The 27,054-nt window shown below is 32.2% G+C and overlaps 3 protein-coding genes across 6 annotated transcripts; 2 read left to right on the top strand and 1 right to left on the bottom strand.

Annotated features, from left to right (window-relative positions):
* Positions 1 to 12: 12 nt before the first annotated feature.
* Positions 13 to 4,256, bottom strand: LOC109797321 (Phototropic-responsive NPH3 family protein). 2 transcript variants are annotated; one of them, XM_020357328.3, is made up of 4 exons: positions 3,820 to 4,256; positions 2,639 to 2,705; positions 1,061 to 2,266; positions 13 to 683 (listed from the first exon to the last, which is right to left on the bottom strand). In XM_020357328.3, exons 1-4 carry the CDS (start codon positions 3,909 to 3,911, stop codon positions 165 to 167), a joined length of 1,884 nt encoding a protein of 627 aa, XP_020212917.1. In that variant the 5' UTR covers positions 3,912 to 4,256; the 3' UTR covers positions 13 to 164. The 2 variants fall into 2 exon arrangements, with proteins under 2 accessions (XP_020212917.1, XP_020212918.1); XM_020357329.3 differs by lacking the exon at positions 3,820 to 4,256 and adding an exon at positions 2,838 to 2,904.
* Positions 4,257 to 13,164: 8,908 nt separating this feature from the next.
* Positions 13,165 to 18,487, top strand: APG3 (Peptide chain release factor 1). The gene is made up of 15 exons (XM_020358414.3): positions 13,165 to 13,385; positions 13,465 to 13,521; positions 13,591 to 13,671; positions 13,765 to 13,822; positions 13,911 to 14,014; positions 14,389 to 14,440; positions 14,915 to 14,964; positions 15,172 to 15,237; positions 15,320 to 15,484; positions 15,742 to 15,814; positions 15,923 to 16,055; positions 16,329 to 16,386; positions 16,508 to 16,555; positions 17,575 to 17,658; positions 18,084 to 18,487. Exons 1-15 carry the CDS (start codon positions 13,200 to 13,202, stop codon positions 18,153 to 18,155), a joined length of 1,287 nt encoding a protein of 428 aa, XP_020214003.1. The 5' UTR covers positions 13,165 to 13,199; the 3' UTR covers positions 18,156 to 18,487.
* Positions 18,488 to 19,899: 1,412 nt separating this feature from the next.
* On the top strand, positions 19,900 to 26,037 carry LOC109796628 (catalytics). 3 transcript variants are annotated; one of them, XR_002239664.3, is made up of 16 exons: positions 19,900 to 20,260; positions 20,370 to 20,442; positions 20,514 to 20,574; positions 20,653 to 20,731; positions 20,873 to 20,905; positions 21,268 to 21,416; positions 21,576 to 21,732; positions 22,150 to 22,390; positions 22,588 to 22,829; positions 23,705 to 23,968; positions 24,069 to 24,179; positions 24,465 to 24,689; positions 24,769 to 24,972; positions 25,129 to 25,305; positions 25,393 to 25,714; positions 25,810 to 26,037. XR_002239664.3 is itself a non-coding variant. In XM_020356343.3 (15 exons), the coding sequence occupies exons 1-15, from the start codon at positions 20,051 to 20,053 to the stop codon at positions 25,597 to 25,599; spliced, it is 2,394 nt and encodes a 797-aa protein (XP_020211932.1). In that variant the 5' UTR covers positions 19,900 to 20,050; the 3' UTR covers positions 25,600 to 26,037. The 3 variants fall into 3 exon arrangements, 2 of the variants coding, with proteins under 2 accessions (XP_020211932.1, XP_020211931.1); XM_020356343.3 differs by having other exon boundaries at positions 20,553 to 20,574; positions 25,393 to 26,037; XM_020356342.3 differs by having other exon boundaries at positions 25,393 to 26,037.
* The last annotated feature ends 1,017 nt before the right edge of the window (positions 26,038 to 27,054 follow it).

Here is a 27,054-nt window from a genome sequence, read left to right as displayed (position 1 = left end):
CATTTTGGAATATTAGAGCAGGGTAATAATGATAGTATTGTACTGAACAATGAACGTAGCAAGTCAGCAACATAACTCAAAAACCTGTTGACTGGAAAATAGACACAATCACGCCATGCATTATGCATACTGTACAAACATTATCATTACATATTTGAATGTAGTCATGAAACGGAGTGGCGTCTTCGCTTTGGAAAAGGGAAGCGAGTTTCTGAACCACCAATTGGTTTAATGCTATTTATCCTGAATAGAGCATTGAGCTTGCTCAGCTTTCTGGTGAATGATTTGAACAACTTGTTCGCAGGGTGAGACTTCACAAGCTCCTGCTTCATGGACACGTGGTCTTTCTCCAAGTCAGTGAGCCTCATTCTCATTCTTGCAACTTCAAGCTTCAGTTCTCGGTTCTCTCTTCTAACCGATGCATAGTTATCTCTAGGGGAAATGGCTCCACTCCCTGCACCACTCCCTGAACGTTGAGGGAACTGGCCAAAGAAGAGTTGGTTGTGCCCTCCATTCATGGCATTGCGAAGCCTCATTTGCTCGAAGTAAAGGACTTGAACTGCCATCTGCACTGGTAGCCTTTCATTCTGTGCTGCATGGCTGCATGCTTCTTGTGTCAGTTTCTGACAATCAATGGTTTTGCATAACCGGTACCTCTCTGAGTCCTTCATGTTTGGGTGAACCTATATCACAAGAAAACAAACAACACTTACACATCGGTGACTAGAAGTCTACTACCAACAATAATTATATACTCCATTTCAGACCTTTACAATAATTACATTAAATATCATACATATCGTGATTTTGATTAGTTGACGATGTAAAAAATTTTAGACTAACAGATTAAATTCCTTGACATGGAGTTAACCTTCCATTCAATTTTTACAATATTATCTTACCACAAATTGCCATGCATGGGAAATTTGTTGACTTTTTTAAAGTTCTAAAGCCATAGCAATAACTTCTGATTGGTTGACAGAGTGAAATCTTCTACATGATAGTACATAAAAATTAAAGTTTTCTTTGAAAACTTAAACATGATGGTAGAAATTTTCACCTTAAGGAAGATGTCAACAGCTCTATAGAGTCCATCACTAACGATACGTGCATGATCTGGAAGCAGTTCTGAAAGTGCTGTGAATTTTGAAGGCAACAAGTTTGGGTCTAGTGCTACTTCAGCGAGATAACTGTCAAGTAATTTGGATACCTTTATGATTGAGCTTTGTTTGGGAGATCCAGGACTGTCAAAATCATACATCATTTGGCTTTCATCAATGAAGTTGTCACTATCTTCGCCATCTTCCTCGTCCAAGTTTAGAAACATAGAAAAGATCCTCAGAATTGAGTCTGTGTCATACATTGTGTTGTGCGTGTTTTGAGGCGAGTTTGTTGGGATTAAGATGTCTTCAAGAATTGCTTGGTCAAGTTGCAGACCAATTCGCCTCTCCAAATCAGATCTGCAAGGAGTTGATGCAGATGTTGCTATTGCAGCTTTCAACAAACTTGAGAGGAATCCCATTGGAACGGGGCTTTTCCTTGACTGTGTTGGAAGCAAGCCAACTATGGTTTCAACAATCACCCTTTGTTTCTTTTGCAATTCCATGTCATGTATACTTCCTTTCACCACTTGGGGGTCTCTAACACCAACCCCCTGAAGAGAACCGTGTGCATAGTTCATCAAAATCTTGCTGATCATGTCTTGTTTTAGTCCCTTTGACTTCACAACAGACACAACTCGTTGGAAGAACTCAAGGCTAAGAACATTAAAAGACTTTCCCCACCAATCTGAGGGTGTTTCTGGTTCCATGGTTGGTATGGTCTTAGAAGGGAAAGTGTGAGTGTGATCGAGTTTTAGTAAACCAGATGTAAGTTGCTCCTTGCACGCGTTGTTTGCAATTGCATTGATTAGCTTGTTAACAAGGTTTATCTCTTCTGACATTGGAAGAAGAGCCTCACAACAGTGAAGAACGTGTACTGTGCTTGATATGTTAGGGAGCACTGTGTCCCTTAGATACGCTTCAGCTCTGGCCTCCAAGTTTTTATCTGCGAATTCTTCTGTCATCTCAAGAAAATGTGCTGCGCAACGCAGCAAAGCAACATTTGAGAGTGAGAACTCAACATTGATCCCATAGCAGAATTTGGCAGCTAGCTCAAATGCCTCTGCACCACCTGGCACATTTGGGAGACTTATGCGTAAAACTTTTGAATCTTTTGCTTCTAACAGCAGCTTCCGAATTCTTCCACTCCGAGAAACGAGAGGAAACTAGTTGAAAAATTGATACACTTTCAGTACACAGTGAAAATCTTTACGTTTTCTGTTTATCATGTCATGGTCAGTATGAACTTAAAGCATATCAGCCCCTAGCAAAAGCAAGGAGCATTATGTGCATGATTCTATTACCATTTACTAGCCATTAGTACTAGTGGACTAAGGATGGACATGAAATTCTCTTCATAGGTGCTAATGAGACATAGATTAATCAAAATATTAAACTATAAGATTGGTTACATATATTTGGCAGCAAAATAGAAATTAAAGTAACGATCAACTTATAAAATTGCCAAATATTCATAAACACCGATGAAAACCGTGCTGAATATTTAACCTATCAGAATGGAAGCTGGTTTCCTTTACCTTGTGAAGTGCGAAGGTTGATGCTCCAACTTCGATGGTAAGATCACTAGAGACATCGGATATTGGCCTGCAAAAAACAAATCTGGCTGAATTATTACATGACATAGGACATGGAAATTTCAACATAAACCAAAAACTGCAGCTGCAAGCATACATATTACCAAAACTAAATTATCAAGGACTATGAAATAACCTATACCAGCATGTGTTTGCAATTAAATATAACAATTGGAACCCAAGCCATGTGCTTTCTACAACCCAAAAGACAACTCAATCTTCCAATGTCAAGATCTTAGGTGAGAATGGCCCCAACTCAATTAATACAGAATTCAGGCAAGACTAAATAGGCACTACTTCAGACACAGCATGGTTACATGAGTTTCAAGTCAAAATGATATTTCAGGATTATTTGGTTGTGTCACTGAAGTGGAACCCATGTATGCAAATCATTGAACATCTAAGATAAGAAGGCGAAATCAAATTTGGAGCAATTTTAGTATGTCCAAGTTGATGTTAACGGCTGTCCTGATCTATGTGCAGCCAAAAGGTTTTCATTTTTTACATAGTCGGTGAGCTCCTATTACATCACCCCCTCACTCATTTAGGGCCTAAAGATAATAAAAGCACGAGAATAATTGACAGACAAACATTAATTGTCGTTCACATTGCTGACAGCAGATGAGATCTGAATATTCACCATGCAGAGCCATACCGCTGTCAGGTGGGTAAAACACTACATCAAGATCAATGTTACATCTTTATCTCCTAATCTCACCGTTTAACCCATATACCATGATATCCATGAAGTGTTGTTTTCTACCATAATTTTGGACAGGCTGTGATGTGACCATGTCAGATAAGAAATTTTGGAAGATTGAAATACACGAGATGCTCTAACACTAGCTAGACAAGAAAAAAGAAAATTAAGGTTCCCATGGCTAATATTTTTCTTTTGTACTAAACCACATGTATCCTCGAACTGAAGTCAGGTAAGAGCTTTCTGAATATTTAACGAAAACTTGAACTTAAAACCACTTGTTAACTCTGCGTCAAGATAGTTCACAAGGCTAATATGTTCATTAGAAAAAAGAAAAAACGAATCACACCCTCATCTAAAATCCACAAGTATGGTTGCAATCAACACTAAATGCAGCAAAGCATGTTATGAAATAGAAGATTACCATTCAGTGGCATGTCTTATGCTTGAACTTGGACGAAAAGTCCTTTTTCCTGAAACGCTAGGCTTCAATTCACCAACAGTCACCACTCCCATGAGTGATATATATAATTCTGCAAATAGCACTAAAGAATTGCACCCTGCTAGTGATGTGACTGTGTTGTCAACGCGAACGTCTAAACTACCAGCATATCAGTTAAACCGAAGGCAAGGAATTAAAACTGTGTGCGTTGTTGTTGCTGTTGTTCTGACAGATTCTGTGTTGAGGACCACTTAATTCTTCCTTCTCTGTCACTAGAAAGTTGAAGTGAAGTGTAAGTCACATGAAGCCATGCAGGCCTAGCTAGCTAAAAGATGGAGATGACATGGAAACATACTTTATAATCTTAAATCAAGGTAAACGCATTGTGCTTGCACTTTTCGGTGAAAGGCATAAGTGGTCTTCGCTTTTCTTTACATGGTTTTTGTCTTAAGAAATTGCAGGAATCCACAGTGCTTTTATGAATTGTCATCATGGTGTGGTAGCTAAAGATATCCACGTAGAGAATAGCATAAAATAAGTAAGTATATTATGTGTAAAGCATGTTAAAGTGGGAATTAAAAGGATGAGTAGGATTGCATGTTATAATGCGATCCATGGTAGTACATTAATAAGCTAAAATGCGTGTATAAATTAAAAAGATTGATACGCATACAACGTAATCTTTTTATTTTTTTATTTTTTGTTAGTCATATAACGTAATCTTACAACATATTCTACAGGAGAGAGGTAAAAACTAAAAATTGAACCTGATAAAATAAATTAAAAAAATATGAAGAATACTAAATTAAAAAAATAATTTAAGATTTATAATCATAAATATGTACTCAAACAAAAAAGTTAAGAATGACTAAGACAAAAAAAATCTAGTTATAGAAAACTTTATGAAATTTAATAATAACTTTTTATTTTCACCAAAGTACCTATAGTCAAAATATTTAAATATAATAAAGTGTTTATTGTTAATTAAAAAATATCAAAATCTTACATTATGATTCATATTAGGTGATTAAGAGAGAGAAAATATGAGTCAACATAATACTTAACTACCGACTATTTAAGAAATTAATAAGAGTTAATAACTGTGTATAATAAAAGAATTAATTTGCATAATAAAATTAAAATTTAGGAACTCAAATGTGATAAAATAAACTATTTCAAGACCTATCAACCACCTTTGTTGAACCAAATTGAATGTTTACTCTTTTAAAAGAATTTTGTTGTTTAAAATGATTCTACCTTATTTTATAATTAATGTTGACCTAACTTTTTTATATATATTTAAAAATTAATAAAAAATGAAAATTTATAATTTTAAAAAATAAACTTTATTATTAATTTTCTTTATTAGAAAAATACAATAAAATAATAATAATTTTATAATTAATATTATTAAGAATATAAATATAAATAATCAATATTATAATATAAAAAAGTAAAATAACACTTATTTTAGGATTAAGTGGATTTATTATACGGAAGAGTAAATAATTTGATAAACATAGAGAAAATGAAAAGAACAATGATACATCTCTGAAAACGACTTTCGAATCACCTTTGAAACATTAAAATATTAACATTTTTTAACAAATTTATTATAAAATAATTATTTAATTTAATATTTTATAATTTATAATGATTTTTGAAACGTCCTTTCAAACGATCTATATTTTTTAAATGAAAATGTATATTTACAATATATAAATATTCATATATCATTAACCAAAAGTCAATTCTAATTAGGGACAACTAGCCAGTAGCTAGCACCCCACGCATTTATTGAAACCCAAGTACAAAATATCTAAATCCAAGGCAAAGGAATAATTATTTTGACATAGGATAGGAACATTGTATAATTGAAGCTTATTCAATTGAAGTTGACAAATTATTCATTTACAAACAATTTCTTACGATATCTTTTACAATTATAAGATGGATATAAATATATATATATATATATATATATATATATATATTAGAACATTTTTTATAAAAGAAGTAATATTATGAGATTCAATAATGAACACGCATGCATTAAATAAAGAATGGTTTTATTTTTCTTATGAGATTCTTCAACTGATTCTCTTAATTAGGTAATATTTAGATGATAAATTTTAAAATTTTAAAGAATTTAAAATGTATAAAAATTCATTATTTTAATTAAAATATAAATATTTTGTTTGAATAAAACAATTTAAATTTCTTACATTTCAAATTCTTTATTTAGATAAACTGATTTGACTTCCATCATGTGCTATATTTGATTTTGCTTGAAAAAGTTCTGATTAAAATTCTCTTTCAAAAAAAAAAAAAGTGAGCTCAGGGCACTGAAGTAGTATTACTGAATGTGACAACTGTTGTATGAATCATGATCATAGGCTGCGACCATCTGGTGGTCATGATGAGACCATCAATTTCTTCTGTTGAATGCCTAAATACTCCATCTCATACTCAGCACAATCAAATACTATTAAATTTAATAGGTCGCCACCTTCCTTATAACCTTAAATTAACTTTTTATCTTTTCAATATATAATTTTGTTTTTATTTTTAGCTTTTTATAAATTTAATTTCCTAATTTTTTTAAAATTATTTAGTGTAAGTTTATTATTAGTATGTCCTTTAAAATTAGAAAATATTAAAGAGTATATAAGTAAAAACAATTCTCACCTTACGAGTTTGTAGAGTTGAATACGGTTAACTCAATATTTTAAGAATTTTTTCTTTAAAAAAAATATAACTTACCTAGTTACTTTAACAAAATCATTTATAACAACTTTATTATTATCAGAATTAGAATTTAAGTGTTGTAGAATTAAGACAAATCTCAAACCATAAAATACTTTTAAAAAAATATTACAAATTATGGACCCATAAAATCATTACATAAATAACGAAATTTGAATTTACATTCTTATAAAATACAACTTTACAATTTACTGGCAGCAGGTAACCCATCTGTTGGGATGCAAATAAAGTCCCATATCGTTCAAACAAGAGGATGGATATGGGTTTATATACACACTTGTCTTCATTAGTTGAGAGACCTTTTGAGTGATGTCCACATTGGTGAGATATTGTCCGTTTTGGCCTCAAAAGGCCTCTCAACCAATGGAGACAATTATATATGTGTTGTAACCCTCAATGCACAACAAGTGATATCAGGTCATGATGGAACAGCGCTACAAGCACTCTGCTCATGAATGAGCTCTGTGGGGCCACCATCAGATATATGTGTGGTAACCTCCCGGTGCACAACACCATCCTTCCAAGAAATATGAACAAGTGATAGGTGGTCCAATTTAACTCTGCAGTTTTCTCTTATCAAGTGCAACTAGCTTTAGAGTCATATGGTAATTAATAGAAGAGACTAAAATGAGCATAATTTGTACTCCTTGTCCCATGTTGCTCCCTTATTATCTTTATCATAGGATTAGGAATCTAACTTTCAGGTGGACCAGGTGTATGAAAGCTTCAGATCCTGAGTTCCCAAAGCACAACTATGATGTAGTGGTAGTTAGGGATCGGGAAAATGAAAACAAAGCATTTAATTTATCTTAGTTTTTTTTCTTCTTTAAATTGTTTGAATGATAAAATATATTTGATCATTTCCCTATATTCGATTTGTAGGATAAGGCAAAGGCAATGCAGATTCTTGTATCGAGCCTGGAGACATAGGAAACCCATATGTAGTACGTCTATTAATTAATTTGTATTGTGTCCATTTCTCTTTGCATTTTTCAATAATAAAACTACTCATGTCAAACTAAACCTTTTTGTATTTCCTTTTTTAAACTTAAAAGTAGCTTTCTTTGTGCTTTTTAGAGTTTGTCAAAACTAATGGCTCTATCGTGAATCTGATACAATTAATTGAAGTTGAGTGTGTCGCAAGTCTTCATATTCAATTTAAAATGTCAATCTTAATCATCTCAATCTTAATGTGTATATTTATTATGAGAATGAGAATGAGAAAAACTAATAGATTAAAGTGATAAATAACTCCTTCTTACAAGTTGTTTAACATTTATGTGTGTGCATGTGTAAGAGAGAATACGAAATATTAAAGAGAAAGAAAATATATTTGTGAGTAAAATAACTTTTTGATAAGAATTAACTTGCATTTTCAATGCTCTTTGGTACAGCTTCTATCTTTGTTCCTCTAATCTCTATTTTCGCTCTTGAAACATACAAAGTTCAAAATCGCTTTCTTCAGCCATAAATTGAATTGCTAATCAAACAAATGAGATAGCCACGGAAGAGAAAGTTTTGTAAGCAAAAAGGGAAAAGGGAAAAAAAAAAAAAAAAAAGAGATTGGGATGAAAGAGGGTTTGATATATCATTAGACATTAGTGCAAGTGGGGAAAGAAGATGACCACATGATGATGTGCAGTAAACATTTGAGCCCACCCTTTTAATTAAGAGTTATGGGGACACAAACACACACTCAATTTCTAAGCAACCTTTTCCCTTCAATTATATACTCCTTTTAAACCTATATATGAGCAAATATAATCAATTTTATACAAATTAAAATTTTTATTAAATACATATAATTCTTTTATAATAGATAACTTAAAATGTATATCATATTTTTAACTATTTTCATAATACATAGTATTTTCATTTATTATTATAAAGACATGTTTTTATTAAATTAAATTAAATTAATTTTAATAAAATTTATTTATATTCTAATTAAAAAACTTAAACATTCTTTTAAGGTCTAAAGAAGTAACTGTTTTTATGACAAAATCAAGACGAGGATAAAAGATATGAGATACGCACAATACTACAAAATAAAAATGGTAAAAACATATTATTTCAATGAAATTTGACATCATTCACATTATATATGTGTATGATAACATCTTAATAAATACCAATTATTATCTCAAATATTTATTTATTACAACCTTTTTAATAAATTTTAGAAAATCTTATTTTACATTACTCTCTTACAGCTTATATGTAAGTAAAAATAATTAATTTTACACAGATTAAGAAACTTTATTAAATATATTTAATTTTTATAATTTCATATAGAATATATACTATATTTTTTAAAATATCCTTGATCACATTCATGATAAATAATATTTTTATTTATTATTATAGGGTTATTTTTGGATTAATAAATTAAATAAGATTGACTAGATTAAAATTTGTTTATATTTCAATTCAAAAATTTTAAATATTTTTTTTTCCTTATATATAGGTATAGAAGGAGTACCTTCTTTTTCTCATATTTATTATCATAATTAGGGTGATGACTCTTCTTTAGATTTAGCTATTCTTCTCATATTAATAATATCTATATATATTGTGTCGTAATTTTAAATGATGAAATAATTTTTTAAAATAAATATAATATTTAAAATTTAAACAATTGTCTAAAGATTTGAAATTGAAAATATAATTTTTTCTCTTAATTGAAAATATAATTTTTTCTCTTAATTGAAAATTACAAACTTTTTCTTCGATTATATTTTCGTTATGCATTGACATGTTTCCTTCTTTTACTCTACAAGTATTATATGATGATATTTGTACTTTTAGCGTCACTAGTTGTCGGGACATGCCTTTTAACTTTTTTCAAAAAAATTGTAACACGATTTGCACTATCACTAATGTTGTGTTTGAGAGAGGTAATTTAATAGAAAAATAAATAAAGAAGAAGAAGAGGGGCGGGGACAGATTATCAAAGAATTATAAATAATAAAAAATGTATTTGGAAGAGGTGATTTAAGTAAATTTGTGAGAAATAGTGGTGGAGTTTAATTGGATTTAATTTTACTTTCTTAAGGGTTGGTTTGTGTTAAATTTTCTACCAAGATTACCCTTACACTATTGTCTAAATAATTATTTAGTAAACAAATATAATTGTTTAAGTACTATAATTTTACCTAAAAATCTAACTATGTAAAATATATTTTTAAAATATTAATTTATTTCTATTTCTCATCTAATTTTACTCTATCAAAAACTACAAATTTCACACTATTTTTTACTTACTTTCTATCAAATCAATTCTTATACTTGTTATTCTTTTTCGTTCTCCTCAATTTTTCCCTATCTCCCACACAAAATATAACTATCCAACACATCATTTGACTTTTACATCGTTAAAAAGACTTCAATACAAAAATCTCATGTTCATTTAGCTTTGATATTCATCTAACTAATCACCAAACAAATCACATAACAATTATATTTTAAAGGAAACAAACATTTTTCACACAACTATGAGAATTCAAGAATAAAACACACAAATTCACAAAATAAAAATGGCAAAAGAACAAAAAAAAAAGTAACATGATTCAACACTTTTTGTTAACGTCAACATTAACATTTTATTAAATATTTATTTTCTCAAATATTCACTAAATTACAAGTTCTCTATACAAAATTTGAGAAACATTCCTTTAACATGACTCTATCATTTTCCCACTTAGGGTAATGACCTTTATGAATGATTCTTCTAATATTAAGAAAGCCTATTTATACATTTAGCGTTTTAATCTTAAAATTTTTTATCTAAAATAAAGTATATTTTTTAAACAACATCCTAAAGATTTGACATTAAAATTTTAAATTGTTCTAGTAACAATATATATGTTTCTAACCATTTCACACTAATACGAGAAAGATTATTACCCAATGGCGTTAAATTTAAAATATTTTTTTATTATTTAAAAATGTCAATTTGTGGATAAAATTGGTTTATTTTTGTGAAAATAAGTACCAAATCATTAAAAGTTGAAAATATGAAGACCATGGTTGGGCACTTGGGCTTGTGCTTTTACGACAGAATATTGTTGAGAATAGAGATGATATGTACGGGCCCAACGTGGGCCTCCTCTATGAGAAGTCACGGGCCGCAGCGGATGAAGAAGCCTGGGATGCCGGACCAAATTTGATCGTGGACATCATCATTGAAATATAAGCATGCGCGACGGGGCTTAATTAAACATTCAACCAATTTACCTAATTGGATCCTCATCAATTATTTATTTTAATCATTAACATCATTGTTATCATTGCCAAAAACTACTACTATCACATTTGAATTAAATGTAAAATTAAGACACGTTTCTCTAGGTATATTTTACTTCAATAATGAATTTATTAACAACAAAATCAGCAGCAACATCAACAACATTTAAAGTATCTGATATTCAAAAAGTACTTGTGACTAAAAAAGTAAATTACATAACTTCTTGACATGAATCAATGTAATGTATACAACAGGATAGTATTTTATTTAATATTGTAAAACATCAATTATTTTTAGTTTCCTTTTTTTTAATTTTTTTTTACGATTTAATTATTTCTATGGTAAAATTATGCAAAACATGATTCTTTAATTATATTTTGTTTTGTTTTGATTCGGTACTTTATTTATTTTATTTTTTTTAGTTTGGTTCTTTTTATCCATCATTGTAATTTTTAGCCACTTGCGATATGGATTCATAACGATTATCTTGAAGTGGGGTTGGGACTTTTATATGTGACATCATTAGTAAATTAATGATGATACGAACTATTTAAAAGAATTTAATTTTTTTTAAGACTATACTTGTGTTAGGATTAATGTAATGAGATGAAATTAAATATAATAGAGCAAAGCATAACGCAATATAATGTAATAAAACTCTTATTTAATTATTTAGATAAATTATGTTGAGATGTAATAAAATTCTTATTCTATTATTTAGCTAATGAATAGAGCGAAATAAATTATTATTTATTCTCATACTATATTTATTAAAATATTACGATATTATTACTTATTTTTTTATTGGCAGTGAAAAGTTTATATTATTGTTTATATATATTTGTTCCACTTAATTCTCTACAATAAAATAATACAGTTTCCATTTTTCAACAAACGAAAACTAGTTCCATGCACACTTTGAAATGATCAATGAAATAACAAAATAATAGAACAAAAGTTCCAATTTTTTTCTTCAATTTTAAATATACTCTACATTTATAAAACTACCCTTTCTTCAAGTCGTTGCAAAGGAAAATTTAAAGTATATATATGCCAACCAAAAGAATATAAAAGGAAAGTCACTATTAAACAACTATCATTAGAAACTCCGCATTTAATTGAAAATGGAAGGTGAATACATAACAAGGAAACATTAATCCGTAAAAAAAGCGAACAAACAAACACTACTAAGGTAACCTAATAATTAGTATCAAACAAATTAACCAAAGTTTGATGTTTAAATATCCCTAACCAGGATCAAATCTCTAAAATCTGCAAATCCATATGTACCTATTATAAAGAGATATTTATTTATTTTATCCACTTTTTAGTTTTTGTTTTTAAATTATAAATTTTATCCTTAAAACTATACCACACATAATTTTTTTTTATAATAATAAAAACCTATTCTTATTAACTTTTACGTTCACTTATTTTTAAATCTAAATATTTTTTCTTTTTCTCTTACGACCATTTTCTTTTCTGAAAATTCCTAAAATATCATATAAATAATAATATAACGTCTCAATTATCTAACAATTGAATTCAGTGAGAAGCTTCCATTGTCCTTCTAATTCAAGACATATTTACAAAAGGCTATTAATCCTTTCTATATTAAATGGGATTTTGTTCTGAGTGATCATGCATTTTTGGATCATGTCTATTGTGCCCAACAAGAATATGAAAGGTAAATATGATTCTAACCCCTGAATCCTTGTTGAATTCATTGATCGCTTATGTTTTTTTGTCAACAGACAAGGTTTAGTTGCTTTTCTTACTCCAATTAACTAATTATTCTTGTAATAATCCCCCAAAAGCAAATTTCAAGTGACCCAATAGTTTGGCTCAAATAGAGAAGGTAATTAACAAATAAACTGGGAGAGCACAATGGCTTGTGAGACCTCTATATATTATATAATATTCCGTACTCTCCTTCAAGTTTAATTGAATTCACTCACTTGTCACCACCTGTGTACATCTAGTAGGTCACATTTTTTTTTGTTGATTTTTTCAATTGACTTATATATTATATTTGACTATATTGACTCATCTTTTTTTTTACTATTATTTTTCTGCGTATTTAACTTATCATGTTATCCAAATTGTAAAGCTATTAAATTATTTTAAACAATAAAATTAAACATTAAATATGAAATTTTAATCAAGTTATTATTACAAAAAAAAAAAACTAAATTAATGACGTTACAAAATAGACGGATGCAAATAGAGTTCCTTTACATTTGGGCCTAATAAATTGACAAAAGAGCCCAACCCAAAAGGACCAAACCGAAGCATTGCAGCGTTGATTGCCTCATCTCATCCAAATTCCAAACACAAACACAAACAAGCAATGCACGTGCCTTCCGCTTCTCTATCTGGATACTCTGTGGCCATGAATAGCTTAACGGCGAGTTTCGCAGCTCGATTATGTGCCACGCGCCGCGACCTACGCCCTATACGACGCCGTCCCCTTCATCGTTTTACTATCACACGCGTCGCCACCAAACTCACACCTCCAAGAATCGTTTGCATGGCGGTATGTTACCAAAATCGTTTAAATAAAACAACTCGTTCAAATTACCACTGTAATTTTCCTTATTCGTGTTTAATTTCAGGAACCTTATCTGATTACGAAGCTGGAGTCTGCTGAGAAAACCTGGAAAGAATTATCGGTATGTATGCCACTACGCGCTATGCTTCCATTTTCTGCAAAGAATTTTGTCTCAAAGCTGAAATTTCAGGTCAAGCTTGCTGATCCAGACATTGTTTCTGATCCAAAGGAGTACCAGAAGTTAGCACAATCAGTGTCAGAACTTGATGAGGTGCTCTAATTTATATATACTATATATTACTCATATTCATGGCCATTAAACCTTCCATGTCGATGCAACTGTGTAATTTTAATTGCGGTGTAGGTTGTGTCCACGTACAGGAGATTTAAAGAGTGTGAGAAGCTTCTAGAAGAAACCAAAGGTTTGCTGAACTCTATTCTCTCGGTTTAGGTGCTTGAAGTTGAAGCCTGATTGATATTGATTGGTTTTCTTGAACTATTGTTGTTTAGGTTTAGCGAAGGATGATGGAAACGATGAGGATATGGTGGAAATGATATCTTATGAAATCGACTCTTTGTCCAAGCAACTCGCAGAGCTTGAGGACAAGCTTAAGGTTTGTTTTTAACTTTGTAATTGCATTGCTAGCCACAGTTTTATATTCTAGTTCAATACCAATGTAACAATCATCGATTTAAAATGTTGAATCAGCTAAAATTTCAAAACCATGCAGAGGAATCTTGATTCTCTTGCAATATTATCATCATATGTACTCTCTTTTATTATTTGCTACCATGGCTCGCTCATTAGTTTTCGTTCCTTTCTCATCAAAACTGTGCTAGGAATCTCCTCTCTTGTGTCTTTCTTATCACTCGTTACCATGGCTATCTAGAATTTTGAAGCCCCTCGTCCATCTTTTTTTATTTTTTATTTTTTCCCCAGTTCTCTCTTTTTTTAGAAACTTCATAATTTTGTCCTTCACAATGATAGGTGTTACTGCTTCCCAGTGATCCTCTGGATGCTAGAAACATAATGCTTGAAGGTACATATTATCTCTTTCTTTACAGTATATTGCTGTAGCCCAATGATTTTACTTTATAGCTTAGTTGTATGTTTCATGAATCATGGCTTAGAATTGTGCTATGGCACATAAAGCTAATTTCTAAACTTTACAATATTGTTTCATTTTAATAATGTTAAATGTAGAAATCGTGTCATATTAAGTAATTTACTAAATTGATTAAAGTTAGGCTGCACCATCATATGTGTTTAGCTGGTAAATGGTTGCAATTTACTAGTGCTATTGTTTTTTACTTTTACAACGGGAGGAGTATTACTCATTATTTGGTTTATACACCAGGGTGGCATAATTTTGAGCTTCTCCCATCTTGTACGCTTAAGTTGCACTGCAGAATATCTGGATAGCTCAGCTTGACATATTTATACATTATTATCTCCATCTATTTTCTTTAACTTTTCTAAATCTGAAGGTTATTATCATCATTCACTTCTGCAGTACGAGCAGGCACTGGTGGTGACGAGGCTGGAATATGGGCTGGTGATCTTGTAGGTACATGCTTACATTTGTCCTTTTCATGTATTATCCATGCAGAATTCATAAAATCCTCACATGCGATAAATCTGTTATTGGATATTTTCTGTATTGTTTAACTGTCGCTAAAACATTTTTTATTATTCTAGTGCAAATGAAGGAGCCATTAATGTGAAGATCAATTATAAGCATATTCTGATGCCCTTTTGATGTTGAATCAGGTCAAAATGTATGAAAAATACAGTGAACGAAATTCTTGGAAATATTCTGTGGTCTCAAGTTCTGCGGTATTCCTCATGAAAACTCTAAAAGAAATAGTTTGTCATTGCTTATGTAATTGGTATAATTTTTTTTGCCATCTGTTTTTAGGCAGAAAAAGGAGGATACAAAACTTATGTGATGGAGATAAAAGGAAACCGTGTTTACAGTAAATTGAAATATGAATCTGGTGTCCACCGAGTTCAACGTGTTCCCCTAACAGAAACGCAGGGCAGGGTTCATACTTCTACAGCAACAGTAGCCATCATGCCAGAGGTGGATGCTTATTTCAGGCTTTTAACAATTAATTATTCATGATCCTAGCATCTAGGTTTGAAAACAATCAAAGCATTTTTTAAAATCTTTGCATTTGAACAATTACTAATTTGATATTTTATTCCAAAAGTTACTACTTTTGCATAAAGGTCTATCTTAATCATCTAGTATTGTGGAAGGCAGGTTAAATTTTGTAATAAAAGGTTGATGCTCTATTGATTTTTATTTTATTTTAAATTCATGCGTGCTTTACCTAGGCTGATGAAGTTGAAGTCACAATTGATCCAAAAGATATTGAACTGACGACGGCTCGTTCTGGGGGTGCTGGAGGTAAAGATCTGTGACCATGAAACCATTTTAGTCAAGTAATCAATTTTTCTATTCCTTGAAGCAATAAATAAACTCCTCCATGAATTCTCATACAAAGATATATTGCAGGCCAGAATGTCAACAAGGTTGAAACAGCCATTGATCTTTTCCATAAACCAACGGGAATCCGGATATTTTGTACTGAAGAAAGGACGCAACTTCAGAACAGAAACCGTGCTTTTCAGTTGCTCCGAGCAAAACTGTAAGCATCAACATTGCCATGTAGTTTTTGTTGAGTCTCAGCTATTTTTTTTTTCTCTCCTTTTCATCTTAAATACAAATTTACGATAAAATATCCCAATCTTTCCTCCAGTTCAATTATTCATGAGGAACTAAAGGACATTACTGTCATGATTCAAGAATACAACAACTGGCCTAACGCCATCAATTCATTAGTTTAATTTTTCGGAGTGTTCTCTTTAACCTATTTGCTTGAGTATGTTACATGTAAAATGATACAAGATCCTTTTTACAGGTATGAGATAAAGGTAAGGGAGCAGCAAGAGTCAATACGAAATCAAAGGAAATCACAGGTATGCTTCTTCTTGTGCAAGTGTTTGAAATACTAGTAAGATATTGGATTAAAGTTTACATGGTATACTGGCTATATGGTGAGCATACTGTTATTTAATTAAAATTCTTTACCAAGTACAGGTCGGTACAGGTGCACGTGCAGAAAAAATTCGGACATACAATTATAAGGTACTCAATGTTGCTGTCTCAAAATATTTGAACATAGTTACAAACTCACGCTCAATGTATCTCCAGTCCCCATCCAAAATTTAATGAGTTTCTATACATTATAATTATATTCATGACAATTTTCCCTTTATAAATTTTAAGGTGAGCAATGTTGTTTTGTTATAAAGAAAAATAGGGGAAGATATGTGAGAAACATGACATAATAAGATCTTTGATATTCATGTCATTGAGTGAAGTGAATAAGATTCAGCAATAGAGTTATGTAGTTTCTGTCAGAATAGTGGTTTGAGGTAGAATTTAGCTATGTGCTATTAAATTTTTAGCTAAATTATACTTTTAGTCTTTTATCTTATTTATTAAATTCATTTTAGTCATTTATCTTTTAAAATGTTCATTTTGGTCCTTTATCTTTTAAATTTGAACAAATTTGATCCTTTTGAAATAATGATTATTTTCAATTTTGAGATATGATTTTGGATATTTTTTACTGATTCAAGACTTGAAATTGTCTCACTAGATTCATTTATATGAAAATTATTGGACATAATTGAAGTTCGAATAAAAAAGTATTACAAACATGGTGAAAATTGTATAAAATAAGTTTAAAAGGCATTTGAAAATTTCAAAAATATAAATTTATTCTATTTTCTAGTTGCTTATGAGAGATATTTCCCACACAATTTTTGCTATCTTTAGAGCTTTTTGGATTCATACGTTAATTGAATTTCATAGTTTTTATATAGTTGAATCTAATTTTATATGTTTTACTTCTTTAATCAATCAAAAATTAATTCAAAATTGTGTCATAAAATTAAAAATTATTATAATTTTAAAAAGATCAAATTGATCTAAATATAAAAGATAAAAGACCACAATGAGTATTTTAACAGATAAAAAACTAAAATGAATATAAAAAATAAGATAAAATATCAAAATAATTTGGCCTAAATTTTCATTTTGTCTTGATGAAATTAAGTTTGTTTAGTGGCAGTTTTTGACACTTAAGTTTGTCATATCAGGACAACAGAGTTACTGACCACAGATTGAAGATGAACTATGAGCTCACCTCTTTTCTTGGTGGAGATATAGAAGATGCTGTTCAGGTATATTATCTAGCACATGGAATGAACACGTTCTTTTTTCTTGTGTTTCCCAGTGTCTGGCTGCGTGTAAAACATGCTTAGAAAGTAGTCTATGTTTATTAACATAGGTGCACATGTGCATCTTTTGAGATTGCTTAATTAGGTAATTTTAGATCAAGGCGGGTTTGTATTAAGATGAAAATGGGTCTGGTAAGAAAGGATTTGCAACAAGATTGAAGGGCTTCAGAGAACCCCAAAATCATTGAAACTCCTATATTGGAATTGATAATGTTGAGTAGGGTCTTTGAGAAGGATGCAGCTTAATGCTGTTGAATGACATTGATTCTCGAATGCCATGCTTTGCCACTTAATCATATTCTTTTTTTTTTTTTTTTTTTACATTGATTTCAAGGCTCTCCATTATTAAAAAAACTTTCTTCTCGCAGTCTTGTGTTACAATGGAGCAAAAGGAACTTCTGGAAGAACTTGCTGAATCAGTTGGTGCTCCGGCTGGCTGATATGCTGCAGGGTTTTGCCCAAGTGATTTGAACAATTTTGATGGAGTACTTTCACAACGGAAGATCTGCCATATTTATGTTCTCCTGAACGTGCCCCATCATCCTTAGTTTGAGACATAGCGTATCGACTATCGAGGTGATTGATTGTCATTTGTCAATGTGTAGATATGGGGCACTTTTACGTGTAACATTTGATTATACAGTACTTTGTAAAAATCTGTTTCATTATGTAAAGTGATGCAATTAGCTATTGCTTTGTGCTTGCTACATTGTATATGGTGTTAAACCGAGAGTTCGATTCTCAGCTCCCTCGTACTGGTTGAAATTTGGAATCCAGCTAGCAGTTATCTCTTCCAAGTTCCAACAGGTTGAAGCCTTGAAGAGCAACACAGTTTCTTACAGTTCCATTTCCGACCAAATACAAAACCAAAAAAATAAAGAAAATATGTGCTAATTTCTGCCCGGAGCTTCGTGGCTATCTATAGTTAAAACATGTCAGCCATTCAGACTGTTGGCTAATCACTACTGCCATAGGGCTTTTGGAAGTAATCAGTTTTTTTTTTTATTTTTAAATTTCGAATAACATCTCCTCTTTGTTGTTAGGAAAAAAATGACGAGTTTAATAATTTGGTAAATTAGACACTTGCGAGTTACAATTTTTGATTGCTACAGGGCACGGTGCTGCATGTGTTCATGGGCATTGAACGTTGCTAACAAACATTAAGCGGGGTTCTTGATGCAAAACTTTTGAACAAAATTATATCTAAAAAGCTTTATTTTGATCTTAACCTTAAGAGATTTTAGACTATTGACAATTTTTATATTCTTAATTTACTATGAATTTATTAACGATTTTTCTACTCATTTATTGAAAAGTTATTACTTCTTCTAAGTAATGTCATTAAATATAACTATTAATATACTATTTAATTTTGTATATTTTTGGAATAAAATTTTAATTATGATGTTATTAATTACACCTAGTTAAGTTAACTACTTTTAACACTCTAAATAAGATTAGATATTTATTTCTTTTATACAGAACCAGATGCAATATCATTGTGGGATAGTGATTCTAATAACACTGTGAATTAAAGTTAAACTCCTTGAAAATAAAGCTTCAATTATAATTTGTTGTCATTATTATAATTTTTTTATATCATTATCCAATTGCAAGAAATTAAAAATAATTTTTACAATAATTATAGTAATAATCTCTTAATTTCTTTTTAAATGTTTGATCGGGATATCTTCAATGGAATTGGTGAAACTGAGGCAGTTTCGTAAATTGAACCTTGAAAAATCAAAATTACATGTAACATATTTTCGATTTTCCACATAGCAGTTAATCTTGGATATTAGTTATTTTTTCTAAATAGAAACAATACAACAATTAGTTTTTGTCTTGGAAGCACTAAATTATTTACCAGCTGTCTTGAATTTGTTGATTGGTACACGTAACATAACATGTTTTACAATTTACAAATATGAAAAGATGTACTTAAATTTTATAAACGAAAAGATTTTGTGCATGTTTGGTTTTATATAAACTTTTTCGGGATCACATTAAATTAAAATATTAGTACAAAACTAATATTTTATTTTCAATATACTACTATTTCATAAAGAAATAAAGAAGTGAGAATTGAAACTCTTAACGAAAATCAATTTTGATCCTAGAGTCTGAAATCTCATCCAAACATATGGTAAACAGTAACAAGTATTGGATTGGATTCCGAGTTTGGAAGGGCAAAGGCAAAGCATGTGGACGAAAAAAGATGTGGAAGGCAAGGTTTAGAAGGGAAGAGGTAGACATGCAAATGCAATTCTCATAGACAAGTCCCCGCTACTACACACACATTTCTAACTTAACAACACTCCTTCTGTTCTATTCTATGCTCCACCGCATCACCCACTCCTCTTCTTCCTCTCTTCTCCTCCTTCCCCGTCTTCTCTCTCACCACTCTCTCCCTTCCAATTTCAAATTCCCACCAAAACCTCTCACTCTCTCACTCAGACTCCTCTCCATGGCATCATCTCACAAACACACCAACCGCCTCGCTTCCGAACAGAGCCCTTACCTTCTCCAACACGCTCACAACCCCGTAAGTCTTGTCTTCTCCCTCACGCCATTCTAACTCCATTCCCTTCCTTTTCACTAACAATCGATTAATCAAATTAGTTAAATCATTAATTATAACTCTTCGTTTCAAGGTTGATTGGTATCCCTGGGGCCAAGAAGCCTTCGCCGAAGCGCGCCGCCGAGACGCGCCTATCTTCTTGTCAAGTAATTCTCTCATTTTTCGTATTCTCTTTTTGTTCCTTTTGCCAATTTCCTTTGCGTAATTAACTGCGAAGCTTTGCGCGTGGTGCTGCTGACGGCGATTCTGTTCCAAGTTGGTTACAGCACTTGTCACTGGTATGTACTGTGACTCATTCACAACTCGTATTCTTCGTCTCGACTTTTCGATCGGTTTCTGAAGTGTTTGTTCGTAAGGTGTCATGTTATGGAGGTCGAGTCTTTCGAGGACGAAGCGGTTGCCAACCTGTTGAACGATTGGTTTGTTAGCATTAAGGTAATTTTATTTATTTATTTATTTTTCCTTTTATCTTGCTTTGAATTTTAGCTCTAGATTTTTTCTCTCCGCTTTTACTCTTCATTGTTTCACAACTTGTTCTGCTTTGTTCTCTCTCACTCTAATGTTTCAATGCTACAGGTGGATCGAGAGGAGCGACCAGATGTTGATAAGGTATATAGCGAGGAAAAAAAATAAATTAAGCTTCTCTCATAGTCTCATGAGCTAAAATGAACTTATACATAAGTTAAAGATAGAATAGGCTATGCACTCAGAATATAAAGCAGTTTTATATTGTCATCTGGTCATAAACCACCATGATTCATGAATGGTAACTTTATTGACTTTTACGATAATTCTCTTAAAAATCATACAGACAGTATTGATTGTGATTTGAGTGTTTGCTGACAACCAATAAAAAAAGTGGCGTTTATGAATTATCTCGAGTTCCTTTGGAATTTGATTAGTTTAGATGCTTGTGGAAAATTTGAGGTTGGTAACAAGGTGTACTAAAGGAACTTTTTTTTTTTCTTCAGGTATACATGTCGTATGTACAGGCTTTGTATGGTGGAGGAGGTTGGCCCCTGAGTGTGTTTCTTTCACCTGACTTGAAACCTTTAATGGGTGGAACTTACTTCCCCCCTGATGATAAGTATGGACGACCTGGATTTAAGACTATACTTAGGTGAGAGTTATTGCACATGCTGACTTGAATCACCAACCTACTTAGACTATTTCTCTGAATAAATTTGGTGGGCGGCATGTCACAATTTGTTGAGTATAATACTTCAAGCCAATGATTTAAAATTCTTATCTGTATACTATTTGTTCCTCTTTTCTCCAGAAAGGTAAAAGAGGCCTGGGACAGTAAGAGGGATATGCTAATTAAGAGTGGATCATATGCAATTGAACAGCTTTCTGAGGCAATGTCTGCTAGTTCTGATTCTGATAAACTGCCTGATGGGGTTCCCGCCGAAGCAATACATCTATGCTCAGAGCAGGTTAGGCTTTGGGCATCTGCCTTTTCCCCTATTTCAGTTTTACTAGAAATCCTTCCCCTCCATTTCTTAGACACATATAAAGGGAAGAAAAGGAAGAAAGGAAAAGAAAATAGAGTTTCCATGTATAGAGTCTTGCTATTCTCTGTGTTTTCTATTTTTTGTCCATGAGAATGGAGGAGTTTGGGGAAATTATTAAAAACATAGCAATATTGTTTACTCATTTATAAAAAATGAATTCAAGGCTGATAGCAACCAGTGTTGTAAGATTTTCATATTTAATAACATAGATAAAATAATATTATTTCTTTATGTGAGAAAATATCTCATCTGCATGTACTTGTTTGATGCTTTGAATCCTTAATTTATGTCTGAGTGTTTTAATACTTGACTATCATTGATCCACTTTTTTCTCTTTAGCTCTCTGGGAGCTATGATTCAAAGTTCGGTGGGTTTGGATCTGCACCAAAGTTTCCCAGACCAGTTGAGGTCAACTTGATGCTTTATCACTCCAAAAAGTTGGAAAATATGGGGAAGTTGGATGGAGCTGATGGAAGTAAGAAAATGGTTTTGTTTAGCTTGCAATGCATGGCAAAAGGTGGGATTCATGATCATATTGGAGGGGGGTTTCACAGGTACAGTGTGGATGAGTGCTGGCATGGTAAGTTTACCTTGGACAGCAGTCATTTCTTTGAGTAAATATTTGACATGTACGTGTATGAGCTGTAATTCTCAATATGCAAGTACCTGAGTATTTTGATTTGGCCATGCTAATTAGGATGTACCGTTATATCCAATGCTCTTTGTTTTGAAATGTTGTAAAGATGATTAAATTGTTGAGCTGTTATAACTCTGCAGTTCCACATTTTGAGAAGATGCTATATGATCAAGGGCAGCTTGCTAATGTTTATCTAGATGCATTTTCTATCACAAAAGATACCTTTTATTCATATATATCACGGGATATCCTCGATTATTTAAGGAGAGATATGATTGGTCCAGAAGGTGAAATCTTTTCAGCAGAGGATGCTGACAGTGCTGAGACTGAAGGGGCTGCAAGAAAAAAGGAAGGAGCCTTTTACATATGGACAAGCAAAGAGGTTTTTAATCCATGTCCTATTTGACATTATTTAATATATTTCTTATGGATAATTACATTTTAGGTCCCTGAAAAATATACAATTCTTCATTATAGCCCCCCAAAAATAAAATGGTACAATTAGGTCTTTACAAATTTTGTATCTTTCAATTGTGTCCATGTTAGCAACCAGAATTAAATAACAAAAACTGGTGGTATTAATCACTAAAAGTCTAAAACCAGCTCCAGGAGCTGTTACAACCAGAAGAAGTCCAGAGCAGTGCAGTCCTCAGGAAAGGAAAATTCTGTCCAAGATCACATCCTAAAGTAATATAGAGCAGCGGTCAATTGAATCAATTTATTTATCTCATGTATGAATCAATAGCTGTATTTTTCAAGAGCACAATAACTGTAATGAATCAATAACCAGCCTATTTCTTAATTATTAACCTTTAATTTGCTAAGGACAATCTAACTACAGTATTTTCAGAGTTGATATGGAAGTATATGCTTAAACTTGTGAGCTATGATACCCTTTTGAATTTTGACATGTATTTTATATTTTTCAATTCATTGTTGTTTTGTTCTCGTTGATATTTATTGTAGATCTCTATATTGTACTTCCTAATACAAATATAATGTTCTAGTTTGATAATAAGCACAGATAATTCACAGAGATCATTTGTGCTAAATAAAAACTTGCATTTTAATCTAATTTTTTTTTTCCCCTGAATATCTCAAGCATTTGGCAGCATGTCATATTGTACTGATTCCCTAGTGTAATTCTGCAATTATATCTACAGTGACTTGACAATTTTCTCATAGAAGTATTATAATTAATTATTGGTTGGTGTATTATTTTTGGAGGTGATTTTGAACCCCATTTGTTCTGTTTAGGTTGAAGACATACTTGGAGAGCATGCTGCTCTTTTTGAGGAGCACTATTACATCAAGCAACCGGGTAACTGTGACCTATCTGGAATGAGTGATCCTCACGATGAATTCAAGGGAAAGAATGTCCTGATTGAGAGAAAGGAATCTTCAGAAATAGCATCAAAATATGGCATGTCAGGTGAGACATATCAAGGCATTCTTGGAGAATGTAGGCGTAAGTTATTCGAAGTAAGGTCAAGGCGTCCAAAGCCACATTTGGATGATAAGGTATTTCCCTTAAATAGTCTTATTGATTTATTTGGGATCCACCTATGATGATCTAGACTTCAAGTTCTATATGTACTCTAAAGGATTCCTATGCTCCTAGGTTATTGTATCTTGGAATGGACTGGCAATCTCAGCTTTTGCTAGGGCTTCTAAGATTCTCGAGGGTGAACCTGAAGGGACCAAATTCTACTTTCCTGTTGTTGGCACTGAAGTAAGTTTCTCCCCTACTAATATAGCAATGAAGATGAATGACCAATATTTAAAATGAGGGGAGTCACTCCTCTTTTAAAGATCATTTTTGAAAATGTCTGTTAGTTGGCATCATATATGTGCAATTTTACTGTCTAGGATAATGAGTAGTTTCCGAGTTAGAGGACGTTGGGTGTTTAAGTTATGAAGGAATAGTGGGTGAAGTTGTTGGAGGGAACACCTGTAGCCAACTGGATTCTTTCCTTTGTGCTTAACTTTCTCCTCCTTTTGATCGTTCACATTTCAGCCAAAGGAATACATGAGAATTGCAGAAAGAGCAGCATTCTTTATTAGAAATCAACTTTACAATGTGGAGACTCACAGGCTACACCATAGTTTCAGACGTTCTCCATCAAAAGCTCCTGGTTTCTTGGATGATTATGCTTTTCTGATTTCTGGGTTGCTGGATCTCTATGAGTTTGGCGGTGGAATTAACTGGCTTATATGGGCCATTGAATTGCAGGAAACCCAGGTAAAAATTATGTGGACTCCATATAAATTTATTTCTTGTGCACCAGCCATTGAGTTCTAATGATATGAGTTGCTTGCAGGATGCTTTGTTTCTTGATAGAGATGGAGGCGGGTATTTCAATAATACAGGAGAAGATTCTTCAGTTCTCCTCCGCGTGAAGGAAGACCATGATGGGGCAGAACCCTCTGGAAACTCAATTTCTGCTATTAATCTTATAAGATTGGCTTGCATGGTTGCTGGAAGTAAGGCTGAGCATTATAAGAAAAATGCAGAGCATCTATTGGTCTGTAAACCCCTCTTCCCTTTCCTCCTAAAAGCTGTTTCTTCTCATTTACGTGCCAACAATGGTGGGATGGGATTATTAAGGGAATCTCTGTTACTAGTCAGTAGTCACTGGGCAGTTGCAATTGACTAGAACTCCCTTCAAATGGTAATGCAGGCAGTTTTTGAGAAAAGATTGAAAGATATGGCTATGGCAGTGCCTCTAATGTGTTGTGCAGCAGACATGTTGCGTGTACCTTCTCGGAAGGAAGTGGTCGTGGTTGGTGAAAGGACGTCCAAGGAATTTGAACACATGCTTGCTGCTGCTCATGCATTATATGATCCCAACAGAACAGTAAGAATAGTTACTATTTATATTGTCGATATCTTCACATTTCATTCGGATTGTCATCAATATCATTTGTGCTGGTGTTGATTGCAGGTTATTCATATAGATCCCAATAACAAAGAAGAGATGGAATTTTGGGAAGTTAATAACAGCAATATTGCTCTCATGGCGAAAAATAACTATGCTGTCAACAAGGTTGTGGCTCTTGTATGCCAAAACTTCACTTGTAGCCCCCCAGTCACTGATCATGCGTCACTTGAAGCTTTACTCTCCAAAAAACCTTCCTCTTCGTTCACATAAGTTATTGGTTCTGATTTGAGTAGGAAAAATAGTTAACGTCAGTGAAAGCTCCCTCTTAGAGATCCCCCTTTCCATCTGCAGAACTAGCTGGTTCTGATGTCTGTGTCAAATAAAGGTAGGTAATATTCTCCGTTGAGCTGAGTTTTGGGATTGATGCATACCCTTTTCGTTTGCTCACGAAGCCATAATTTTTCTTCAAAATTGACACAGGATGAATGATGGAAGTATGTATATGTAGGTAACGGTTCAAATAATTATCAGTTGCGTCAGTTGAGATCCTGTTCGCTTATGTTTCTACTTCATTTTTCTAGATGAATTGCACAATAAAGTCAAAAAGGCATGGCTAAGATATCCTTCGTGCCTGTTGGTTCGTGCCATATATATTGTAGAATTGTTAAAAAGTTTTCCAATCTGCGATATTCCTTGGTTTTCGAGACATTTTTCTTGTTTGGTATGATTGGATGTGTATTATTTTATTTATGGTATTAAAAAACGTAGGTTGCACTGTGATGTATAAAAAAGTTTCTTCGCTTTCGTAACACAATATAATCTATCTCTGTATCTCCAAATATAAAGAAAATTACAAGTAACATACTTTTAAGCAATTTATTGATACATTACGTAGAGTAGTTTTGTTGCTTAAAAATATATTAAAACTAAGATGAATCAAAGAAATATAAGAGTGCCCTGATAGTGGTACCGCAGGGGATTGAATCCGACTTCTATGTTCTATGTTTATATTCTTCATAATTTCTCAAACAGGATAATTAACTTAGTCCCGGGGAATTGTGCCTAAACATTTGAATATAAAAAAAATTAATAACTTTTGAATATAAAAAAAAAAATTAAAGAGTGAAATCCTTTTGAATATAAAAAAAAGGTAAAATAAAAGAGTGAAATCAATTGAGATTTATTTGAGAATTTTTTTAGCTTTGTTGAGTTAAAAAATAAAAAATAAAAGGTTAAAATCCTAATTTGATTTTTTATAATATTTTTTTGTTTTAATTTAGTCTCATTTTAATTTTTGGTTTCAATTTGGTCCCTAATAATTTAAATTAGTGCAATGTCGAACTTTCGTCCAAATTATTTAAACGGAATTAACTGTTAGCCATGTGGATGTCAGGTGGATTTCACGTAGATGCATAAGTAAATGTTAAATTTCTTTAATGCACCTGGAACCAGAACGGGTCGTTCTGGATTCAAAACGGGCCGTTCCAGAACGCCAACCACATACATACGTTCAACAAAATGATGCACTGTGAAGGGAAAACACCTGGATAACGCTGAAGGTGCCAATAATACATCTTATCCACCATATAACACTGAATGCCTGATAGGATATCAGCAATATCTACCTGTACATGTGGTTGTGTGGTAAAATGTTGGTCATGTATGTCCTCTTCCTCTACTTCAGGTTGTACCTCCTCAAGAACATATTGTTATTGAGGTACATCG

This window comes from Cajanus cajan, chromosome 6 (assembly GCF_000230855.2).
Source record: "Cajanus cajan strain Asha chromosome 6, NIPB_CcT2T_4, whole genome shotgun sequence".
In the NCBI taxonomy this organism is placed as follows: Eukaryota; Viridiplantae; Streptophyta; class Magnoliopsida; order Fabales; family Fabaceae; genus Cajanus; species Cajanus cajan.
This window is presented reverse-complemented; position numbering and strand designations above follow the sequence as displayed.